Here is a 19,668-nt window from a genome sequence, read left to right on the forward strand (position 1 = left end):
AAAGTGTCGGTGAGCAGGGCACGGTGCAGGGCCGCTGCTGCAGATGTGCACAGCTGGCGTGCCCGGCAGCCCAGAGGGGAAGTGCGTGACGGCTGCCGTTGAGGAGAGCCTCATGCCAGGGCTGGCACGTGGGCAGGAAGGGTGATGGGGACAATGATGGGGTGTGGAGTTAGTTTCCCGGGTGCAGAGGGGAGCCGGTATGGCAGCCAGAGGAAGCCATGTGTGGTGAGCCCTGCCTCTGAACGTGAGTTCAGGGTACCTGGTCCTTTTAGCATCTGGCCATGAGCCTTGAAGGAGAGAGAGAGAAAACAGAGGGTGCACGGAAGCAGGGCAGGATGAGCTTCCCAGCTGGAAGCTCCACGACAAGGCCTGGAAGCATCTCCAACGTTCCTCTTCTGTCCCGCGAGAATTCAGCATTAACCCTTAGGATCTCCCCTACAAATTAAGAGCCAAAGGAAGAAAGAGAACCAAACCGATAGTAGCAATTCTGGGTATGTGCCTGTGACCTCAGAGAATGGGAACTACTCAGAAACGCTCTGGAACATTGGTCATGGTGTTCTGTTAATAGTGTTAATAGCTAATGCTTGTAAGTGGCCCTTTCCTGTCGGCCAAGCATGCAGACGTGCCTCTTCTCCCCGGGTCCTGTCTGTGAAGCCAGAGGTGCAGGTGTCAGCCTCTCCATCCACCAATGAGCAGCCATAGACTGAGGGATGAAGTGATTTTCCCATAATCGCAGAAACTGATCAGTCCCAGAGTCAGGAATCAAACACGTCTCTGTTTTCCCAGACCTTGGGTCCTTTCTACTGTGGCATTCTTAGTCTCCAAAAAACAATTAAAGTGTAAAAATGATACCCAGTCCCTGTCTCAGAAAGTAATTCCCTTCTGAAGTTAAAGATAAACTCCTTACCAGGAAAAGATATGGGAGGAGGACGCATAAAACTTTTCTTTTTGTAAAAACACAAAAGCCAAAGGCCACATAAAACTGTTGGAAATGTTCCTAAGGGACACGGAAGTGTCGGTTTTGAGCTGAGGGCGTGTTCCTTGAGTGCCCCTTCGCCTCGCCCTCACCTTCCTGATAAAACCCTTTCTACTCTCTGGTCCCGCAGACTGCCCTCCCTAGTGTCAGGGACCCACAGCACACAGGTGGGGCCGGAATAACTCCTCACATTCAAAAGGATTGCTGGCTCGCTTTCTGTCTCCCTTTGACTCAGCCTCTGTGAGGCTTTGCTTGGGAACAGTTCCTAGTTACAGGTGAGCAATCACTCACAGCAGTTGTTTTCACTTGCAAAGCGCTCACCCAGCATCTTTCCTTAAGGAAGTATCTGACTCTGTGGGATGTGAGCGTCGGGGTGTGAGTGTCCGTCCTGGGAGTGGAGCGTCTCAGATGCCTGCTCAGGACCAGCCAAAAGGTACAGCTGTAGCGACCTCTCACCCTGTCCCAGGGCCACGCTAAGGGCTGCACAGATGATCAGAGGTGGTTCTCAACAGCCAGCGTGATTGGGGCGGGAGAAAGGCACCCAAGGAAGCCCTCCTCATCTGTGTCTCTATGGCAACTTTTTATTTCCTAAGTTACGTGGCTATAGAGACAGAAATATAGATAATGGCAACATTAGAAACGTGGCTGAAAAAAAAAATAGTGTCAGGCCCGTACTCAGAGCCTCTCAATAAATGTTTGTTGGGGGAATCTTAAACTCAGAGATCTCCTGAGCTTGGGACTTCCACTAGGCACAGCTGCTTCATTCCTCCTTGAAACCCAGGAGCCAAACCAACCAGAGAGTTGTGACCATTAAATATTTAGATCAACCTGATCAAAAAGTGACCCTTCGAATAGTGTGAATTATCCTGGGAAATTAGCTTAATGTCTTGGCTGTGAGCCTACAGCTGCCAGCACGCCTTCAGACCAGAGACGGGCATCTTGCACAAGTAGTTCATCATGTTTGAGATGAGCCGGAAGAGGCAGAGAAGCATCCCAGCTCCGCTGTTCTCTAAGGCACAGTCAGTGGGAGGAGGCTCTTTTGTACCTGGAATTCTGGAAGAGAGGGCAGTCTTTTCAGAAGTGGATTATCTTTCCTAACCAGTAAATATTTTTCATACCATCAAGCCGTTAAAGCAAGCAGCCATTGTGTGTTGGGGGTCTCTGGACTAGATTTTGAATTAAATGCCCACTGGGGGCTCCAAAGAGAAACCCAGTGCTTTATCCTCTAAGCCACTCAGCCACTCTCCCAAAGCAAGTTAATAAAGACCTTCCTGGCTCTCCGCATCTCATTATTGCCACAGAATACAATATCCCGGGGTTTTCTTCCTTTTGTGAAGAAACTCTTAGAAGTGACAGGGTACAGGGAAAGTTTCCCTAAAGATGAGCTGGACCGCTGCCATGTTCTCTCTGTCCTTAAGAGGATTGGAAGAGAAAAAGATGTTTCTTAATTACCTAAGAGTGTTTAGGTTCTTTAGGCTGACTTGAATCATTTTTATGATTAATTCTCAGATTAGCCTAGAAAATTCCTCACCACCTGAGAGCCAGCTATATTCAATGTCATTTTACCCACTGCCCTATCCCATGAGTCACCTGCTGTGTGTGACGCTTCTCAGACCTTTTTCTCTGCTGGTTTTCACTTCTTTCTTTTTCTGGTTTCTCCTTGAAACCAGAAATGTTCATACTTAGACATTGTACACTGACAATATACCGGGCAATTGCAATTTTACATTCACTAATACATGTTAATTGTAATAAGCCAAATCAACGACAATCTAGTTCGCTTTCCTCCCCACACAGGTGACTCGGTCCTAAAATACGCAGGGACCAAAGCATGGCAGACATGAACTGGAGCCCAGGTGACACACGTTTACAGTGGAACGCTCACGGTAGCATACCTGAGAATGTGTGTATTACCAAAGTCCTGCAAAACCTACAAAAGAGCTTCTGCACACCCAGAACTCTGACTCATGGTCAAACATACTCTTCCCCCCCCCCGCTCCCCTGGCCAAAATGTCCATTTTAAAGAATGGAAGAACTGGCATATGTGCACTGTAGGTACAACAGGGTAATTCCCAAGCAAATAGGCATGTTTTCGATCTTAGTTTTACTATTCTCCTTTGATGTGGAAAGATCCAGGAAGGAGTAAGTAAGAGACAGAAGACTTGAGCAAAGCAGTGGGTGAAAACTACCCCTATTCAGGCATTTCCATGTTACTGAAAAGGGAACCAAAGCTTGCAGCCCTTAAGTTACTTCCTGAAGTCACATCTGTTTGTCGGAGTTATGTTTGCTTAATTCCAGTTCTCAGGTGAGATCACCAGCCAGACAGGGGCCAGGCTGGTTTTAGAAGCAGGATGGAGGGCACCCATTTACATCCATTTACATCCATTTAAAGTAGCCGAACGCGCGCCATACCCTTAGCAGTTCACATGTCTTTTTTCAAGTAAATAACCAATGCCCAGCAGCGGATTCTCTAGTGCAGAAGAGTATAGTTGTTTTTAATTTTCATGAGAATTATATTGACTTTATTTTGTCTCTTGGTATTTAACCACCTTTATATATAGCTTGTAATGGAGCCCCTCCTGGATTTTTAATAGAAACTTGTGTTAAGAATAACTACTTCAGGGCTTCCCTGGTGGCGCAGTGGTTGGGAGTCCGCCTGCCGATGCAGGGGACGCGGGTTCGTGCCCCGGTCCGGGAAGATCCCACATGCCGCGGAGCGGCTGGGCCCGTGAGCCATGGCCGCTGAGCCTGCGGGTCCGGAGCCTGTGCTCTGCAGCGGGAGAGGCCGCAACGGTGAGAGGCCCGCGTACCGCAAAAAAAAAAAAAAAACAATAACTACTTCATGGACCTAGAGATTATCATACTAGGTGAAGTAAGTCAGAAAGAGAAAGATAAAATATCATGCAATATCACTTATATGTGGAACCTAAAATATGACACATGAACTTATTTACAAAACAGACTCACAGACATAGAAAACAAACTCATGGTTACCAAAGGGGAAAGGGGGGGGGCGATAAATTAGGAGGTTGGGATTAACAGATACACACCACTATATGTAAAATATATAACCAACAAGGACCTGCTGTACAGCACAGGAATTCTACGCAGTATCTTGTAATAACCTACAAGGGAAAAGAATCTGAAAAAGAATATATATATAACTGAATCACTTTGCTGTACACCTGAAACTAACACAGCATTGTAAATCAACTCTACTCCAATAAAAAATAAAAAATTTTTTAAAAGACTGAAAGAAAGAATAACTACTTCAGTCCTTGAGAAAAATACATAATCTACGTTTGCTCCATTTAAGGGACTCCTTTGTGCTCCCGTCGTAACATGCTTTCCAGTGCCTTCTGTCCATCCCCTACCCACCACATGAAACTTAGCACAACCAGATATTTGGTTGAATTGCATACGTGTCAAACGAGACAGTAAAACTCTAATGGCTGGCGTTCATTTCACTGATGTAGTTCACTTACCCAGGCTGGGAATCATGTCTAATCTCCAGAGGCTGGGACAGCGACACGGGGCAGAGGCACTGGGCTTCTGTGTGGTGATGAGGGATTATAAAAATGTCTTTTTAATCTGATGATCATTAGGAAACCCAGCGATGTGGTCCAGCTGCTAATCAGAGAGCATTTCCATTGCTGCAGGGGTCGAATCCATCTTAAGGAACCCTCTGTAATGATTTTAGGGAAAAGGTTCCATTTTTCAGACAATAAAATCATTCTATGACATCACCCCCAAGACACAAAGTCCTTTTGAGGATTAAAAAAATCGGAGGTTAACTTCAGGCAAAATGATTCAATGAGTAACAATATTTGTGTTGCTGTTTGCTACTTGCCTCCAGTTTTCAAAGAGGTTTGGAAAAATCGTTACATGAGAAGGGCGGGCTTCATTCATGTATTCAAAACATGCATTGAGGGTGTGTTTTGTGCAGGGCGTTGTACTACATTGTATGGATTTTAGAAGTAAAATATGGGATCTGCTCAGAAGCAGCTCACAGCAGGGAAACACGAGAGATCCGAGGTACCCAGGCAGCAAGAAACATTGTCCGGGAAGATGCTGCTTGGGCTTCTCAAACTGCTTACCCTTAATGCTTGTGAAATGCTGCATTTTTATTCAATTCATTCTACTCTCTTTCGTTTTTAAATGCTTATCGTGACCCACTAAATTGATTTTCCAACCCATAAATATGTCCTTTGAAACACTGATCTGGAAGGTAGGATTTATCTGGAGGGAAGGAGGAGAGTGAAACCCAAGCAGTGGGAGAAACAGGCTGAGACCAGTGCGTCTCGCACTGTAAGAGGAGGGTTTGTGCAAGGACGCGATGGCGCCACCAAGTGATGTCTTGGAGGAACTACACCAGGGTGTGTGAAAAGGGCTTTTCTACATTCATGTACTTGTAAACGTATATTCTTTAAAGTGAAGGATGAGAAATGCTTAGCTGTGGGCACATGAGGATGGGACCGCCAGCTCCTGACTGGCTCCGAGGGGCTTTCTTCCTGCAGTTCTGGGTGAGATGAAAGCCATTGAGATCAGCTCAGCCTTTCCGTCAGTGTCCCTCCCAGTGTCCCATCCTTCCTGGGTGGCCGACATCTCTGTGATGTGACACTGCCACTGCGACGGCTCCGGGGACATTCAGTCACACAGGCACATAGGGTTCGAAGGCACCAGGAATTAGTAGTGTCCGCCCGTCTAGTTCCGTAAAGGACCCAATCATGGGAGCCATCAAAGAAACAGGCCACGTGGCTTGAGGAGAATTCTGACAAGACTTTAAGTCTGTATAGATATTTTTAACTTGTTATGTAAGGCCTCAGAGCTGCTGCGTAGCAGCCACCCGGGGTGGGCAGCGGGGCTGATCTACAGACGTGCAGGGCGCCGCCAGGCTGTTAAAATGTGGCCATGTCTCTGCACCAGTGGAAATCACTGCCGTCCTGAGCCCTCCGGGGTGCCCAAGCCCCAGCCCCGGAGGTCTTGCCCCAGGCCTGCCCTGTGTCCTCCTCGTGAACTGTGCCCACAGGCAGAGGCTTGAGGTCTGTGGCTCCTGCCTGTCTTCATTGGTCCTGGCTTGTGACCTTGGGGCTCTTAAATATCTGGGGTGGATAAAGTTTATAATTAGTTCTGAGCAAGGATTTTGAAAAGACTCAGTTTACACCACTGCGTTTTGCCTTTTAACTTTTGCTCATTTTACTGGTTCTCTCTGACCCGGCTGCAACTACATCAGTGAAATGAATGCCAACGATGAGAGTCTGTCTCGTATGGCATGTAAGTGATTCAGCCACGTCTCTGGTTGTTCTGAGGTTCACGTCGTGAAGGTAGGGGATGGGCAGGAGGCACCAGAACAGCACGTTGTGACGGGAGCGCAAGCTGGTGTCCCTGAAATGGAGCAAACGTAGATTATATATTTCTCAAGGATTGAAGTAGTTGCTCTTCAACAATTTAGCTAAACATTAAAAATCCAAGAAGGGCTCCAGGACGAGCTAAATATAAAGGTGGGGCTTCCCTGGTGGCGCAGTGGTTGAGAGTCCGCCTGCCGATGCAGGGGGCACGGGTTCGTGCCCCGGTCCGGGAGGATCCCACGTGCCGTGGAGCGGCTACGCCCGTGAGCCATGGCCGCTGAGCCTGCGCGTCCGGAGCCTGTGCTCCGCAGCGGGAGAGGCCACGACAGTAAGAGACCCGCGTACGGCAAAAATATAAATAAAAATAAAAAATAAAGGTGGTTAAATACCAAGAAACAAAATAAAGTCAATACAATTCTCATGGAAATGAAAACATAAATAACCAGTTCTTATTCTAAAGGGATATGCTGCTGGGTGTTGGTTGTTCCCGTGAGAAAGGAGGTGTCTTGGGGGTACCCTCCTTGTTTTTTTCCGATAGTAGGTATTACCAGTCTCCCATCCATGTGACACCATACCAGTGTCAACAAATACCGAAAGCTCCCAATAAAAGAAAAGGAATATCGTCCTCTCCATCTTTGCTTTCTGGAGAAAACACACACCTAAACCAGGACATACACTGTCAATCTTGTGCAGCTGTGCAGGTGTGGCGTTCCAGGCTTCCTGGATTTATGTTACCACCTGGCATTGAGGAAGTGTAAAAATACCAGCTATATAAATACCCGCGTGACCCATGAGATTAGACACGAGGAACGGGTCTCCAGGCCAGGCCAGCTTGTTGTTTAGATGTTGCATATTCAGCTCATTATAGGGGAGGCGAGCTCCAGGGAAAGGAAAGGGTGGCCATGCTTCTTCCCGCGATGGCAGGGACCGGAGAGTTGGGCCCAAAAGGAGCCACAGCTCGTCAAACTGAAAAGAAAGTTGACACAACATAATTCTCTGTGCCTTTTTGGGTTCTGCAAACCTTATTTATACTGACAGTCATTTTTTAGCTTTACTATGGGTACATTCTTGCCCTGCTCAGCACATATGTTGTTGAAGATATCACTCTATTTCCTGCCTCGGTTGGTGTTTTTAGCACAAACCATCTCCTAAGACTTGGCAGGGGAGTGGGTGGCGGGAGCTAAGACGGGGTGGGCAAGGAAGCCCTTTCCTTCCACCCGACTTAACCCCAAGCGTGCGTCTTGGTGACACTTTCTGCCGCAGAAGACTGCTCAACATACAAGGTCAAGAGCAATCTTGATCTATTCAAGAATGATGAATTCATAAGGGGTTTTTTAAAAGTAGGGAGGAACACCGGGGCGCCGGCTCTAGCCTCTTAGGGTAAGAAGCAAGTCCAGCTAATACGTGTTTTCAACCCACCCATCCTTGCCAGTCGCCGCAGTGTTGTACTTTTCTGCTTCTTGAGTAATCAGTTCTTATAGCCGTATGACCATGTTGTGGAATGCGGCTGCCACGGGAGTCATCGCATGGGGACCTCATGTGGTCCCCAGCACCCGTAGACACGGAAGCCCTCTCTTGATCCATTTCTGGGACTATTAGCAAAGGGGTGATGGAGTCTGGTTCGCGTCGCTTAAGGTCAGTTAGACGCCTGCTGTTCAAAACACACGCCTCTTCCGTGTGCCCTCCTGACCACACCTCTTTGATAATGTGCCCTCTGCTGACATCTGACATCTCCTTACACAACGCCACACGTGGAATCTCTCTTCCTGTTTGAGTTTAGGACCAGCCACTGTGTCTACCTGAATCCCTACCCCTGACATTTGTCTTTCTCTGAGGCGATCTGCCAAACGTCTGGGTTATACTCTCATGGATAAGAAAAAAGTCTTATTCATGTCCTAGAAGCCTGTCAGAGTGCAGGGGGCCTGGGGAGTGGTCTCTAGATCCTTATTTTTGTGCATGTGTTTTTTCCTCTTGTGCAATAATGTAAGATTTCAGAGAAATAAGAGATTTAAAAGGCATTGTTCCTTGGAACTCAAAGTAGATATGGTTTAACACAAGCTGGATGCCGATTTCGGGTCTGAGCGGTCCTGCCCATGCGTAGTGACACACCATCTATGTGTGTCTGTCAGCAGAGTCGAGCTGCGACTTCTCAATTTTAGAAACGAGAGGCTGAGAAGCAGCAGGACCATGCCAGGTTCCTGTCTCAGACTTTGTACTTTTCCTTAATGCCAAATAGGAAAAAACAAGCACATTCCTCCCTGCAGTAGCCTTTCTGGAGAGGAATTTTCCTGTAGAGTTGCAGAATGAATGATAGCCAGCATGAGTAACGAGTTTAAAATGTATTTTCACATTTTTTATGCCTTGCATTGCACTCCCAACCTTAAATCAGTCGAACAGCTATAGTTTGTTTTTCTCTTGCGTTCCAGAAACCTGGATCTTAATCTCATCCGTTTCCAAAATACACCCTAAAGCTATCTCAAATCCAGGTAACCAAGAGAGAAGTGATGTTTTTAAGCATTCTTCCTAAAGAAACACTCCATCGCTCAGTCCTTCCTCATTCTCCTTGACCTTTCTGTGGCATTTGGTACCGTGAGCCTCCCCCTGCTTCCAGAAGCCTTTCCCCTCTGCCAGCCACCCACCCTCCCGTCCCGCGTTCTCCCCCCTCCATGCTTACATCTGACCGTTCGTATCCTCTATCACGTGTGCTCTGCCGTCTGCCTCTCTGCTTGTAGGAATGTCACCTTTCCTGGAAGAGATCCTCCCTCTCGAGAGATTTTTTTTTTTTTTTTTTTTTTTTTTTTGCGGTACGCGGGCCTCCCACTGTCATGGCCTCTCCTGTTTCGGAGCACAGGCTCCGGACACGCAGGCTCAGCGGCCATGGCTCACGGGCCCAGCTGCTCCGCGGCACGTGGGATCTTCCCGGACCGGGGCACGAACCCGCGTCCCCCGCATCGGCAGGCGGACTCTCAACCACTGCGCCACCAGGGAAGCCCCCGAGAGATTTTTAAGTCTCCGCTAGACATTATCTTTTCAGTCCTAATAAATGCTCTTGTTCAAATCATCGCCACTCGGTTTAACCCTTGGGTAGGCGGCTGTCACTTCAGAGTCCACGTTCGCAGCCCTAACGGCATCCCCATCGCTGGTCCTGGCCGACTCCCAGGGATCTGTAACTCGGTGAAACCCCACCTGCACTGCTCCTTCAGCTGCCCGAGTCTAAATTCTCACTGCTTTTCCGTTTCCAATCTCTCTTCGACGCTGGTCAGCTGTACACCTTTGTTGCTGGATGAATAACACTTTACAGATACAGCCTCCTTCCGGGCACACCCTCACTCGGATACTTGCTGGAACTCCCCGTGTGATGCCCCGGAAGGTCCAGGCTCCTCCCACACCCCAGGGCAGAGCTGGGGCAGAGCCCACGAGGTGCTCACTCTGCCGCTCGACATTGTGGCTTCCTTTTCCCTCCTCCTCGCCACATTCTGTCCCTGCTTTTGCAAATCCAGTGTTTTCTCCCCATGCCCGCCCTGCGGGGCTCACCTGGCCACTGAAGCCCCCGCCTCTCCTGTGGATCCCTGGGCATTTGCACGGCTTTCCTTTCTGCCCCTGGTCTGCTGCTGAAGGTGCTCTGGAGACGATCACCTTCGAGTTGATCACCTTGCGTGTCGAGTCGCCATCTAGAAGCCTGAGAAGAGGCACCTGTTAGGATGCACCCTGGGCCTCCTGTACATGCTGGCACTTTAAGTGTCAAAGGCTTTAACACACACACACAAAACCCAGCCAACATTGACTCAGCTGAGTAGAATGAGCATCCCACAATGACGATCACAGATTATTCATCCCTTCATCCCCCAAGATAGTTGGACAGTCATCCGTGCTTTTTCTTGTTGCACTTTGTCAATTGTTTCCATCCATTCCTGTAATTTATTGTGTCTTATCACCCCTCTAGAATGGGAGCCTTGAAGGAATCATTTCTTTTAGGTATATATTTCTAAAAGCTCTTGGCTAATTCTTTGCATACCAATTGAACTGCGTAGGACTTGAGAATTACGTGTTCCATTCCTGCAGAAGCCTCGTGGTGTAGAGGAGGAACGTGTTGGCCCACGGCTCATCACTCTGCATTCCGCTCACACAAAGCCCCCAGAGTGGCCGCCAGCTCGAGGGCATCTCACTGTTTCCCACGGATGGACCAGCCCCTGTACCTTTTGCCACTTTCCTCTGGCTGTAGATTTGGAGGGAGTTCTCTGAGTCGCTCACCGCACTCACGTGTTTCTCGAACGCCCCAAACTTATTCAAGGAGTCATCTTCCTCCCCAGTAGGAAGCTTCTCTCCTCCCCTGAAAATCTTTGCATCCCTTTCCTGAGAGACGTTCCTCTGCTTAGCCTCCGTCTCCCAGCAAAACCCTGCTTCCTCTCCTCTTCCAGACGTGTCCCCTTCCGTGAACTTACACCTCTGACTCCCAGGTGAACTTGCACTCCAGTCCTGTGACCAGTGAAGAGTTAGGCTTTTTCTGCTCGGACATTGCTCTGAGGATCGCATAACACAGCAGCTAGCTTTCACGGAGTATCAGTGAGAGCCAGACGTCATGCGCCCTTGTCACCTTATTCAGTGACATCTCCCAGCGAGAGTCAAGTCCTAGGAGCCAGGACTGGATCAGGTGCATTGCTGCCAGGACCCTCTATGTTTGGGACAGGTTCTGGGTTTTTTTGTTTTCAAGAAATTGAAACTTATGCAATTGGGGGCAGGAGAAACTTCTTTAAGAAAAAGAATAAAAATGACCAAAATTTAGGGAGCAAAGTGGACATTTATTTAAAATGAGAAGATAAAGCAAAGCAAAATACTCATTGTTCTGTGCTTAGAACAGTGCCTGCGCACACTAGATGCTCGATAAAGATCTGTTGAAAGAAAAAGAAAGAAGTAACAAAAAAATCACTACAACAACATTGCTGTAGAAATTTTGTCAGAAAAAGCTGTCAGGCACCCAGATGTTAACTGTGGGTGCTTTGCTCGACTCCCACGGACCTTAGCCGTGGTCTTTGAAAGTGGCGTGTGGTTTGGAGCTTCCCCTGTAGACTTGGGGTCAACCGGCTTCCACCCGTCTCCAGCCTCCAAGATTCCAGGAGTCAACACTGACCAAATCGATTATCATTTCCTGACATTCGACATTGTAAAACCATGTAAAGTAAGACTTTTTTAAAAAGCACCTATGCATGAACCTTGTGTATTTGTAGGACAATAATGACATAATTATCAGTGGTAATTAGTGGGAAAATAGTGAAAACATGAAATTTCCTACTGTCGGTCAGGAATAGATTTCCAATACTCACAAGTGTTTTCTTCTGCAGGTTAACGCTCTTAGGTTGAAATCAAACAGCTCTGGCCCTTTGATTTTGTTTGTTGTTTAAAAGCTATGACATTATTATTGACTATATTTCCCACACTGTACATTTCATACCCGTGACTCATTTATTCTGTAACTGGAAGCTTCGCTCCTCTCAATCTCCCTCACCTATTTCTCTCATCTCCTGCCACCCTCCCCTCTGGCAACTACCTGTTTGCTCTCTGTATCTATGACTCTGTGTCTGTTTTGTTATGTTTGTTCATTTGTTTTGTTTTTTGAATTCCACATATACGTGAAATCATACAGTAATTTGTCTTTCTCTGTCTGACTTATTTCACTTAACGTGATACCTTCAGGGTCCATCCATGTGGTCACGAATGGCAAGATTTCATTCTTTTTATGGCTGAGTAGTATTCCATTGCATATATGTACCACATCTTCTTTATCCATTCATCCATCAGTGGGTTGCTTCCATATCTTGGCTATTGTGTCTTGTCCAGTTTAACACTCTTAGGCAGAAAGCAAACAGCTCTGGCCCTTTGAATGAGTAAAACGTGTTTACCACACACACTGAAATTCCCTTACCTTAAAATGTAAATAAGTGGAGATTAGAGCTCAAGGCATATCATTAACAGTGGAAATCCTTCTATATGTTTCCAGTAATCTCATGTGAATGGGGAGAAATGATTACTGTGGTGTATGATTTCTCTGTCATAATTCACATGAATTCTTCAGTTGGTGAACTTGTCAACTATTTCGCAGTTACACAGAGTGTGGTTTCTTTAAGAAAGTGGATTTTTTATAGCAATGTTGTATTCATTTATTATTCATTCTTTTTTCTCTCTCTTTCAACAAATACTTATTGAGCACCTACTGTGTGCAGGCACCCTTGGAGGCACCAAGATTGCATTTGAGCTCGTGGTGTCGATTTTCTGGAAGGTGGAGACAGAAAACAAACGCTTGAAGCGTAACATGTCATGCGATGAGAAGGACCGTGTAGAAAGCTAAAGCAAGTTGTGAGGACAGAAACTGACCTGGGGAAGGGAGAGGGGTGCCGTTTTCCGGAAGGTGGTTGGAAAGGCCTTTCTGCTCGGGGTGGTTTGCGCGGAGCCCTGAACAAAGCACAGAGCCCCTGGCTTCACTCCGGGAGAGTGAGAGGATGAGTGGAGGGATGCAGAGAAGCCGGTGGGGCTGGGGAGGGGTGCGGCAGATGGGCAGTTGGAAATGAGGTCCAAGGCGAGCAGGGAGCGGGGTCCTGGAGGGTCCCTCAGCCTCAGGAAGCCTTTGGATCGTGATCTGAGCAAAATAAGAAACCGGTGGAGAGATGTGAGTGGGAAATGGTGTGAACTGACTTAGCTTTTTTTTTTAATTAAAAAAAATTTTTTTTTTCTTCTGGCTGTGCCACGTGACCCGTTGGCATCTCAGTTCCCCGACCAGGGATCGAACCAGCGTCCCCTGCAGTGGAACCGTGGAGTCTTAACCACTGGACCACCAGGGAAATCCCATGACTTAGCCTTTAAAGCAGGGCTTGTCAACCTCGGCCCTATTGACATCCCAGGCCAGATGTCTTGTCCCCCAGTCTTCATCCTGGAGGCCTGTCCTGTGCATTGTAGGGGGTTTTGCAGCGTCCCTTACCTCTACCCACTAGATGCCAGTAGCACCCACCTCCCCGGTGTGACAACCAAAAATGTCTCCAGACAGTGTCAGATGTCCCCTGGAGAGGTTGGGGGTGGGGGGGGACGGGTGTGAGGTGCAGTATCATCTCCTATGGAAAACCACAGTTTTCAGAACATCACGCCCACCCAGCCTGATACTCTGGTTATATAAAAGCTAGCACTAGGCTACTGAATTGTCTTTGCATATTCATATTTCGAGATTCGGTAGAATTGTCTCGTTCGACTCATACTCAACTTGAATGCGCCTTCATTGCGTACTTGTGTTCGATCATCATATCTTAATGTGAAGACTGAGACTGTATCTTTGAGTCACATCCCCCGATGTGATTCATCTTTCCTGTACCTGTGAGAACAGCACCAGGAAGCAGGGGGCGGTCACAGAGAAACCCTGTTCACAGGCTGCAAGAAAATTCCACAGGAATTCGAATTAGCTAATGTTACGATGCGCCCATCAGAAGGCTGCCCCTGAAATACACAGGCCACTGATTTCACAAGATGCAGAGATACATAAAAGACTCAGACACACCCTTAAATCTCTATGTGGGATTTTCCAGCCCTCACTTCCCTACTTGTTTGCTTAGATTCATCGAGAATCTCAAATATTTTCTTTTGGTGTGACTTTTCTTCACCCTCAAAACCCCGATGACCACGGCTTGGAGGCACGAAGAAACCTGATGACTGTATTTGATCTGTGTTGTTTTTTTAAATTTTCCACAAAATGTGCATCCTGAACCTGCACTTTTATAGCCAAGCCTTCTTCAGACTTCATGCCAGGGTCCTCTTGACGGGATGCCGTTGCAGTTCCTTTGGTGTTTAAATAATGGGTGTCCTTTTGACGAGGAATGTTGCAACCGTTCTTGCATGAAACTGACAACTTTACAGCAAAATCAGATTTTTGAGAGTCAGAACCTCATTGGGGTTGAATCGAGAAATGAACAAGTTGGGGCACAGGCTCTCATGCACGGGTTCAGCGTGGAGCCAGGGTGTTTATGAGAAGAGGCTGACACAGAACGTGGTGACCAAGAATCCCTCGGTTAATATTCATGAACAAGCATAACCCCAAAGTGGCGATGTCGATATTGATGTCGCAACTCTATTTCAGCGTCTAGAGGACAGTTTTTCAAGCTGGGGTTCCCAGTTCATCACCACTGAGGCATGGGTGATACAGGCACAGAAAAGAAGATGCTTTATTCTTTACATCAGCAAAGGAAATAAGGAAGAAAGCCTTTAGGAAGGGCCAAGCCAAAGAATGGGTGTGGGTGGACGGCAGAGCCCTGCACACCTAGGTCTAAACCCAGCGGCAACACACCGGCTCACTGTGAAATGTTCGCGGGTAAATTCACCTCCTCAGGCCTCAGTGACCTCATCTCAAAAACAGGCGAGGGAGTGACAGCTCTTCAGAATTGTTATGAAAATGAGAAGTAAGTCAAGCCCCACCTCTAGCAGGGGATTAGCACATAATAAAAGTGCAGGAGATGGTAATTACCGTAAGAACAGTGTGAATAATTGTCATCAGGTTGACCACTTATTCTTCCATCTTAAGAAGGACTCGCTCCCTTATTCCAATCCACAGCCATCCTTGGAATAGACAGACGTGCGCTCTTACGATAAAAACATAGAGAAAATGTTAGTAGATAACGTAAGGATCACAGCCTAAGTTTTGAGACACATTTTCAAACATTTTTTGGCTACAAGTGAACCTGCTGATTGGACATATGAAGATTTTTTTAAAATTTTAATAGCAAAAATGGAGGGTTCGACTATAGTTTACATATAGCAGTTGTTTATGAGATAGAAATCCATTCTGGGGGAAGCTAGCATCACATACTCGTACCAGGAGTTCACACAGTGTCTCAGAGTACTGGGTCCTGTACCGCCAGGCCTAAGAGGATGTCCCTGTTACCTAGGTGCTCCGCCCTGCTTCACGCTCTGAGCCTAAACAAGACCCCCTGGAGAAGGTTCCCAGCCCCACTGCCACCCAGCTGGGAGCCCACCAAGTTCCTTCATCTTCTTGCTCCTTCCTCTGCTTGTTGTTGTCAATCACGGTCCCGCGGGCGACGCTCCAAGCTACCTGTCTGCTCATTTCTGGACCTCCAGCTAGTGGAGAGAGTCTGGCCAGAGTAAGCATTCAATAAACAACTGAATTAAAGAGCGAAAAAAAAAAGCTTAAAGAGAAATAAAAGCAGGTGAATGTCTGTGTCTTGAGATCGCTTTAACACCAAACCTGTTTTACTAATTTTCAGAAGATGATTTTTAAAAAGGCAAAATAGAGTTGACCAAGTTGAATAGATACTCTTTCAGTTCCAGCCCATTCAATAATCTCTGGCCATCAAGAGCTGAGATGGTGAAGCTCCCCCGACCTCTCCTTGGCCGCGATGCCCGCCTTGGCCTGGCCAAAGCCTTTTTACTTGTTTTTTAAATGCAAGGAGTCTGGAGCTACTCCCTGGGTCGTGGAAATAGAACCTCTTCCACCTGGTTGTCAAAGCCCTGCTCATTTTGCCCTCATTCTATCTGTCCAACTCTTCCTTCTCTAAGCCCCAGAACGGCCTCCTGTCTGGGCACACCAGACCTGCTCACGTGTAAAGGAGCGGCCACTGCGCTGCACAGAAGATGCTCTGAACAAGATTACTGATGGTGGGGAGGGAAGAGGGCTGAGCGGGGAGAGGGCGTCCCAGGCATAGGGAATGCGCATCCCAGGCATCAGGACGTGTCCGTGTGAGCATCTGGGTAAATGCTGAGGGCCTGGGTGCTGTTTGAGTGCAAGTCTCAAGGGCAAGGGGAGACAGCATCCAGGAGGGAGAGCTAGGATGCTGTCAAGCCCAGCCTTGGAGATGAGCTCTGGGGGGGCTGGCCCGCTGCTTCCTTCTGCCGTCACGGTGGGTAAACTGTTCCTTCATCCGTAAAATATAATAAGGCATATTACATTTATGATCCTTTTTGAATCATGTATTGGCCTAAAACTTCAGAACAGTCTGACTAAGAGATACCCAGAACCTACTAAGCACCGCAGACAAGGGGCAGAAGCAACATGGCAAATCCCTGATGGTGAACAGAAATTCCCCAGAGGGTGGGAGCATGTCTTTCAGTCTAATTTGGACAGTGGCGTCTGTGTTCTTCACCTCAGAGAACTCAGTACAGCACATGTGTTAAACATTTAGGTAATTTTGTTACCGTATAGAATGCAGAAGTAGGATTTTGAAGTTTAGTATTCCTAAGTGGATAATAAACTTTGTAACAATAGCGAAAATATATGTTACATTTTTTTCAAAGCTATAAGGTTGCCTCAGCTCCACTTCATTTAAAAACTCAGAAAATTTCTGAAACATGAATAGATTGCTATGCTTCTTTTAGGAGATAACCTTCCCAAGATAGGCAGTTCTGTAATGACAAGTAATTAGACGTATGACATCAAAAATTCTTTATAGATTTCATAATAATGTTTGAAAATAACAAGTTATGAAATTCATTATTGCCACTGAATGCATCCCATTATGTTTAACAGTATTATGTCAAAATTTGGTGAATATGTTGTAGGCTATACGTTTGATTAAGGGTGATTATTAATTTACTGTTTCAAACATCATTAATGTTTGTTTTCATAAGTTTTATTATTTCCTTCCACTATTTGATTCAAATTGCTCAGTACACTTTATCAGAAAAGAAGAATTGTTTTTACAATTTGTTTCAGGTTTTGAAACTAACATGAACCTTACTAGCCGAGATGATCTTGGTACATCAGAAATTGCATCAGAGACCCAAGATAGAAATGCAAATAACCATGGGATTCAATTATCTAATTCACTCTCCAGCGCGATCACTGCCGAAAATGGAAATTCCGTCGCAAACGGTAAGCACGTCGTTACACCCGGAAGTAAGTAGATATACGTTCTAAGTTGTAGCAACTTTCTAGGGAGAATGGAATTAAAACCAAAATGAAGTAGGCTTAAAAACTGGAAAAGGGTATAGAGTATGAAATATCACTCTAGGGTGTGTTGTCAACTTCTTATTTTCAAGTTAAAGAATTCAAATTGCATTCGGTATTAGTTGACTTTTCAGAGATTTTTATGGAGTATTTGGTCTGTGGAAACCAGTATAAAATGAGACGTATACTGGGCAGAAGGAGGCGATGGATGCTCTAACAGTATTTTTAATGAAAAATATATCTTTTTCATTTCTTTTAAAAATTTATTTATTTTTTAAAAATTTTTTATTGCAATATAGTTGATTTATAATGTTGGTTAGTCTCAGGTGTACAGCAAAGTGATTCAGATATATATGTGTGTGTGTATATGTGTATGTATATATATATATGTGTGTGTGTGTTCTTTTCCCTTATAGATTATTACAAGCAATTGAGTATAGTTTCCCGTGCTATACAATAGGTCTCTGTTGGTTATTATTTTATATAGCAGTGTGTATATTTTAATCCCAAACTCCTAATTTATCCCTCCCCCCTCCCCTTTTTCTTTTCATTCCTCAAAAGTGTGAAGGAAAATAATACTGAAGGAATGGTAAACACCACACTGGCTTTAGGTGTTCGATGTGAGTGTATCAGTGAAGGTATCCTGTAGAAATTGGCTTGACTGTGTGTATCCAAACCCTGTCTAATAGTGGCTTAAACAAGTAGCTTATTCCTCCCACACTAGAAGAAGCCCAGGGCTTCTAGTATTGTCTGAAGGGAAAATTCAGACCAATCTTTTCTTGAAGAGACTGAGAAGGTGGGCATGGGATGCAATGAAGGCCAAGCAAAGAAGCCTATATTCTAGGCTTTTCTCTGAAGGACGTTGGGGGCATTCACTGAGTCCACAGGAGGTAGCTGAGAAGCTTGGCTGTGCCTTTTAGGATTGTGGGGACAGGCTGAGCCCAGCACCTGCCAGGGCCCTGGGGTGAAACCTTGAAGGGTCCATCCTGAGAGTCAGAAGAAAAACCAGGAACCCCAGCTCAGCTATGAATCTTCTCAATCCCTGGGGCAGGAATGAGGTCCTCCAAGATTGACAGGGCCCACAGGTACCTGGGAGAAAAAAAGTATAATCTATCCCAAAGGACAATTACAGTATTCTAGACTTCAGAATGTTCTTACAAACCATTTTTCAAATACCAAGTTCAACACATAATCAAAAAGAACCAGGCACATGAGGACACAAAAGCAGATGAAAATTACAAGCAGAAATAGCAATCCGTTGCAGTGTATTATCCATGGGGGTTCAAAAGATTGGAGTTCAAAACCATATACTTTAAAATAAGTATGTTTACTAGGCCTAAGGAGATAAAAGAATGAGAATCTCAGCAGAAATCAGAAACCTTGAAAATGTGTTAAATGGAAATTCTGAAATTGAAAAATGCAGTCATAAAACTAAGTACAATAGAGGATGAGGTTAAAGTCAATTAGACACAGCCATTAAAAAAAAATCCTAGGGAAGTGGAAGGTAAGTCAGAAAATATCAAGAATGAAACGCAAAGAAGCAGAAGAGTGGAAATTCCAGAAAATGGTTTAGAACCTATATTCCAGTAACATAGTTTAGAGACCTGAGGGATATGCTGAAAACTGTTTTTGGAATTCTGGGAAAAGGAGAGAGAGTCTGTGGGCAAGAGAAAAGATGTGGTGAGAAATGGGAGAGAATTCTCCAACACTGATGAAAGCACTAAGAAACAGGTTTAAGTTGGCAGTTTCTCATAAACATACGCTTTCCATATGACCCAGCAGCCCCCCTCCTGGGTGTTTACCGAAGAGAAATGAAAACAGCGTCCATATAAACACCTGTATGCAAATGTGTATCCTACCTTTATTCATAATCACCTAAAACTGGAAATAAATGAATTGTCCTTCAGTTGGTGACTGGACTGTATTCGTTATTAATTGCTGTGTAAAAATTACCCTCCAGAACTTAGAGGCTGTTGTTTTGTAGTTTCTGTGGGTCAGGAATCTGGGTGCGGCTGAGCCGAGTGCCTTTGGTTCAGGGTCCCTCACGAGGAAGCGATCAGCTATCAGTCAAAACTGTAGTCATCTTGAGGCTGGTTGGAAAGATGGTCTGATTTCAACATCACTCACAGGAGCATCTCCACAAGGGAGGCCTCACAACAGGGCGGCTGGCTTCCCCCAGAGCAAGCGGTCCATGGGAAAGCAAGGAAGAGCACCCAGGATGGAAGCCACGCCCACTGCACGGCTGCTCTTGGAGGGGACAGCCAGCACTCCAACCTCATCCAGCTTGTTGGATTCAGGCCATATGTCCAGTCGAATCGTGGGAAGAGGTTACATGAGGTGTGAGTGCCTCTGGGTGGGCCCATCAGGAGCATTTCACAGGCTGATCAGTGCATGGATCAACTCCGCAATAA

At 46.1% G+C, this 19,668-nt stretch overlaps 1 protein-coding gene across 7 annotated transcripts in view; it reads left to right on the forward strand.

Annotated features, from left to right (window-relative positions):
* Nucleotides 1-19,668, forward strand: part of MYO16 (myosin XVI) — a 530,294-nt gene that overhangs the window by 480,602 nt on the left and 30,024 nt on the right. For all 7 annotated transcript variants that reach the window (XM_059995825.1, XM_059995821.1, XM_059995826.1 and 4 more), the window contains one exon: nt 17,024-17,182. In XM_059995825.1, the coding sequence (XP_059851808.1) occupies nt 17,024-17,182 (159 nt within the window). The remainder of the gene's footprint in view (nt 1-17,023; nt 17,183-19,668) is intronic.

This window comes from Delphinus delphis, chromosome 18, assembly GCF_949987515.2.
Source record: "Delphinus delphis chromosome 18, mDelDel1.2, whole genome shotgun sequence".
NCBI classification, from domain to species: Eukaryota; Metazoa; Chordata; class Mammalia; order Artiodactyla; family Delphinidae; genus Delphinus; species Delphinus delphis.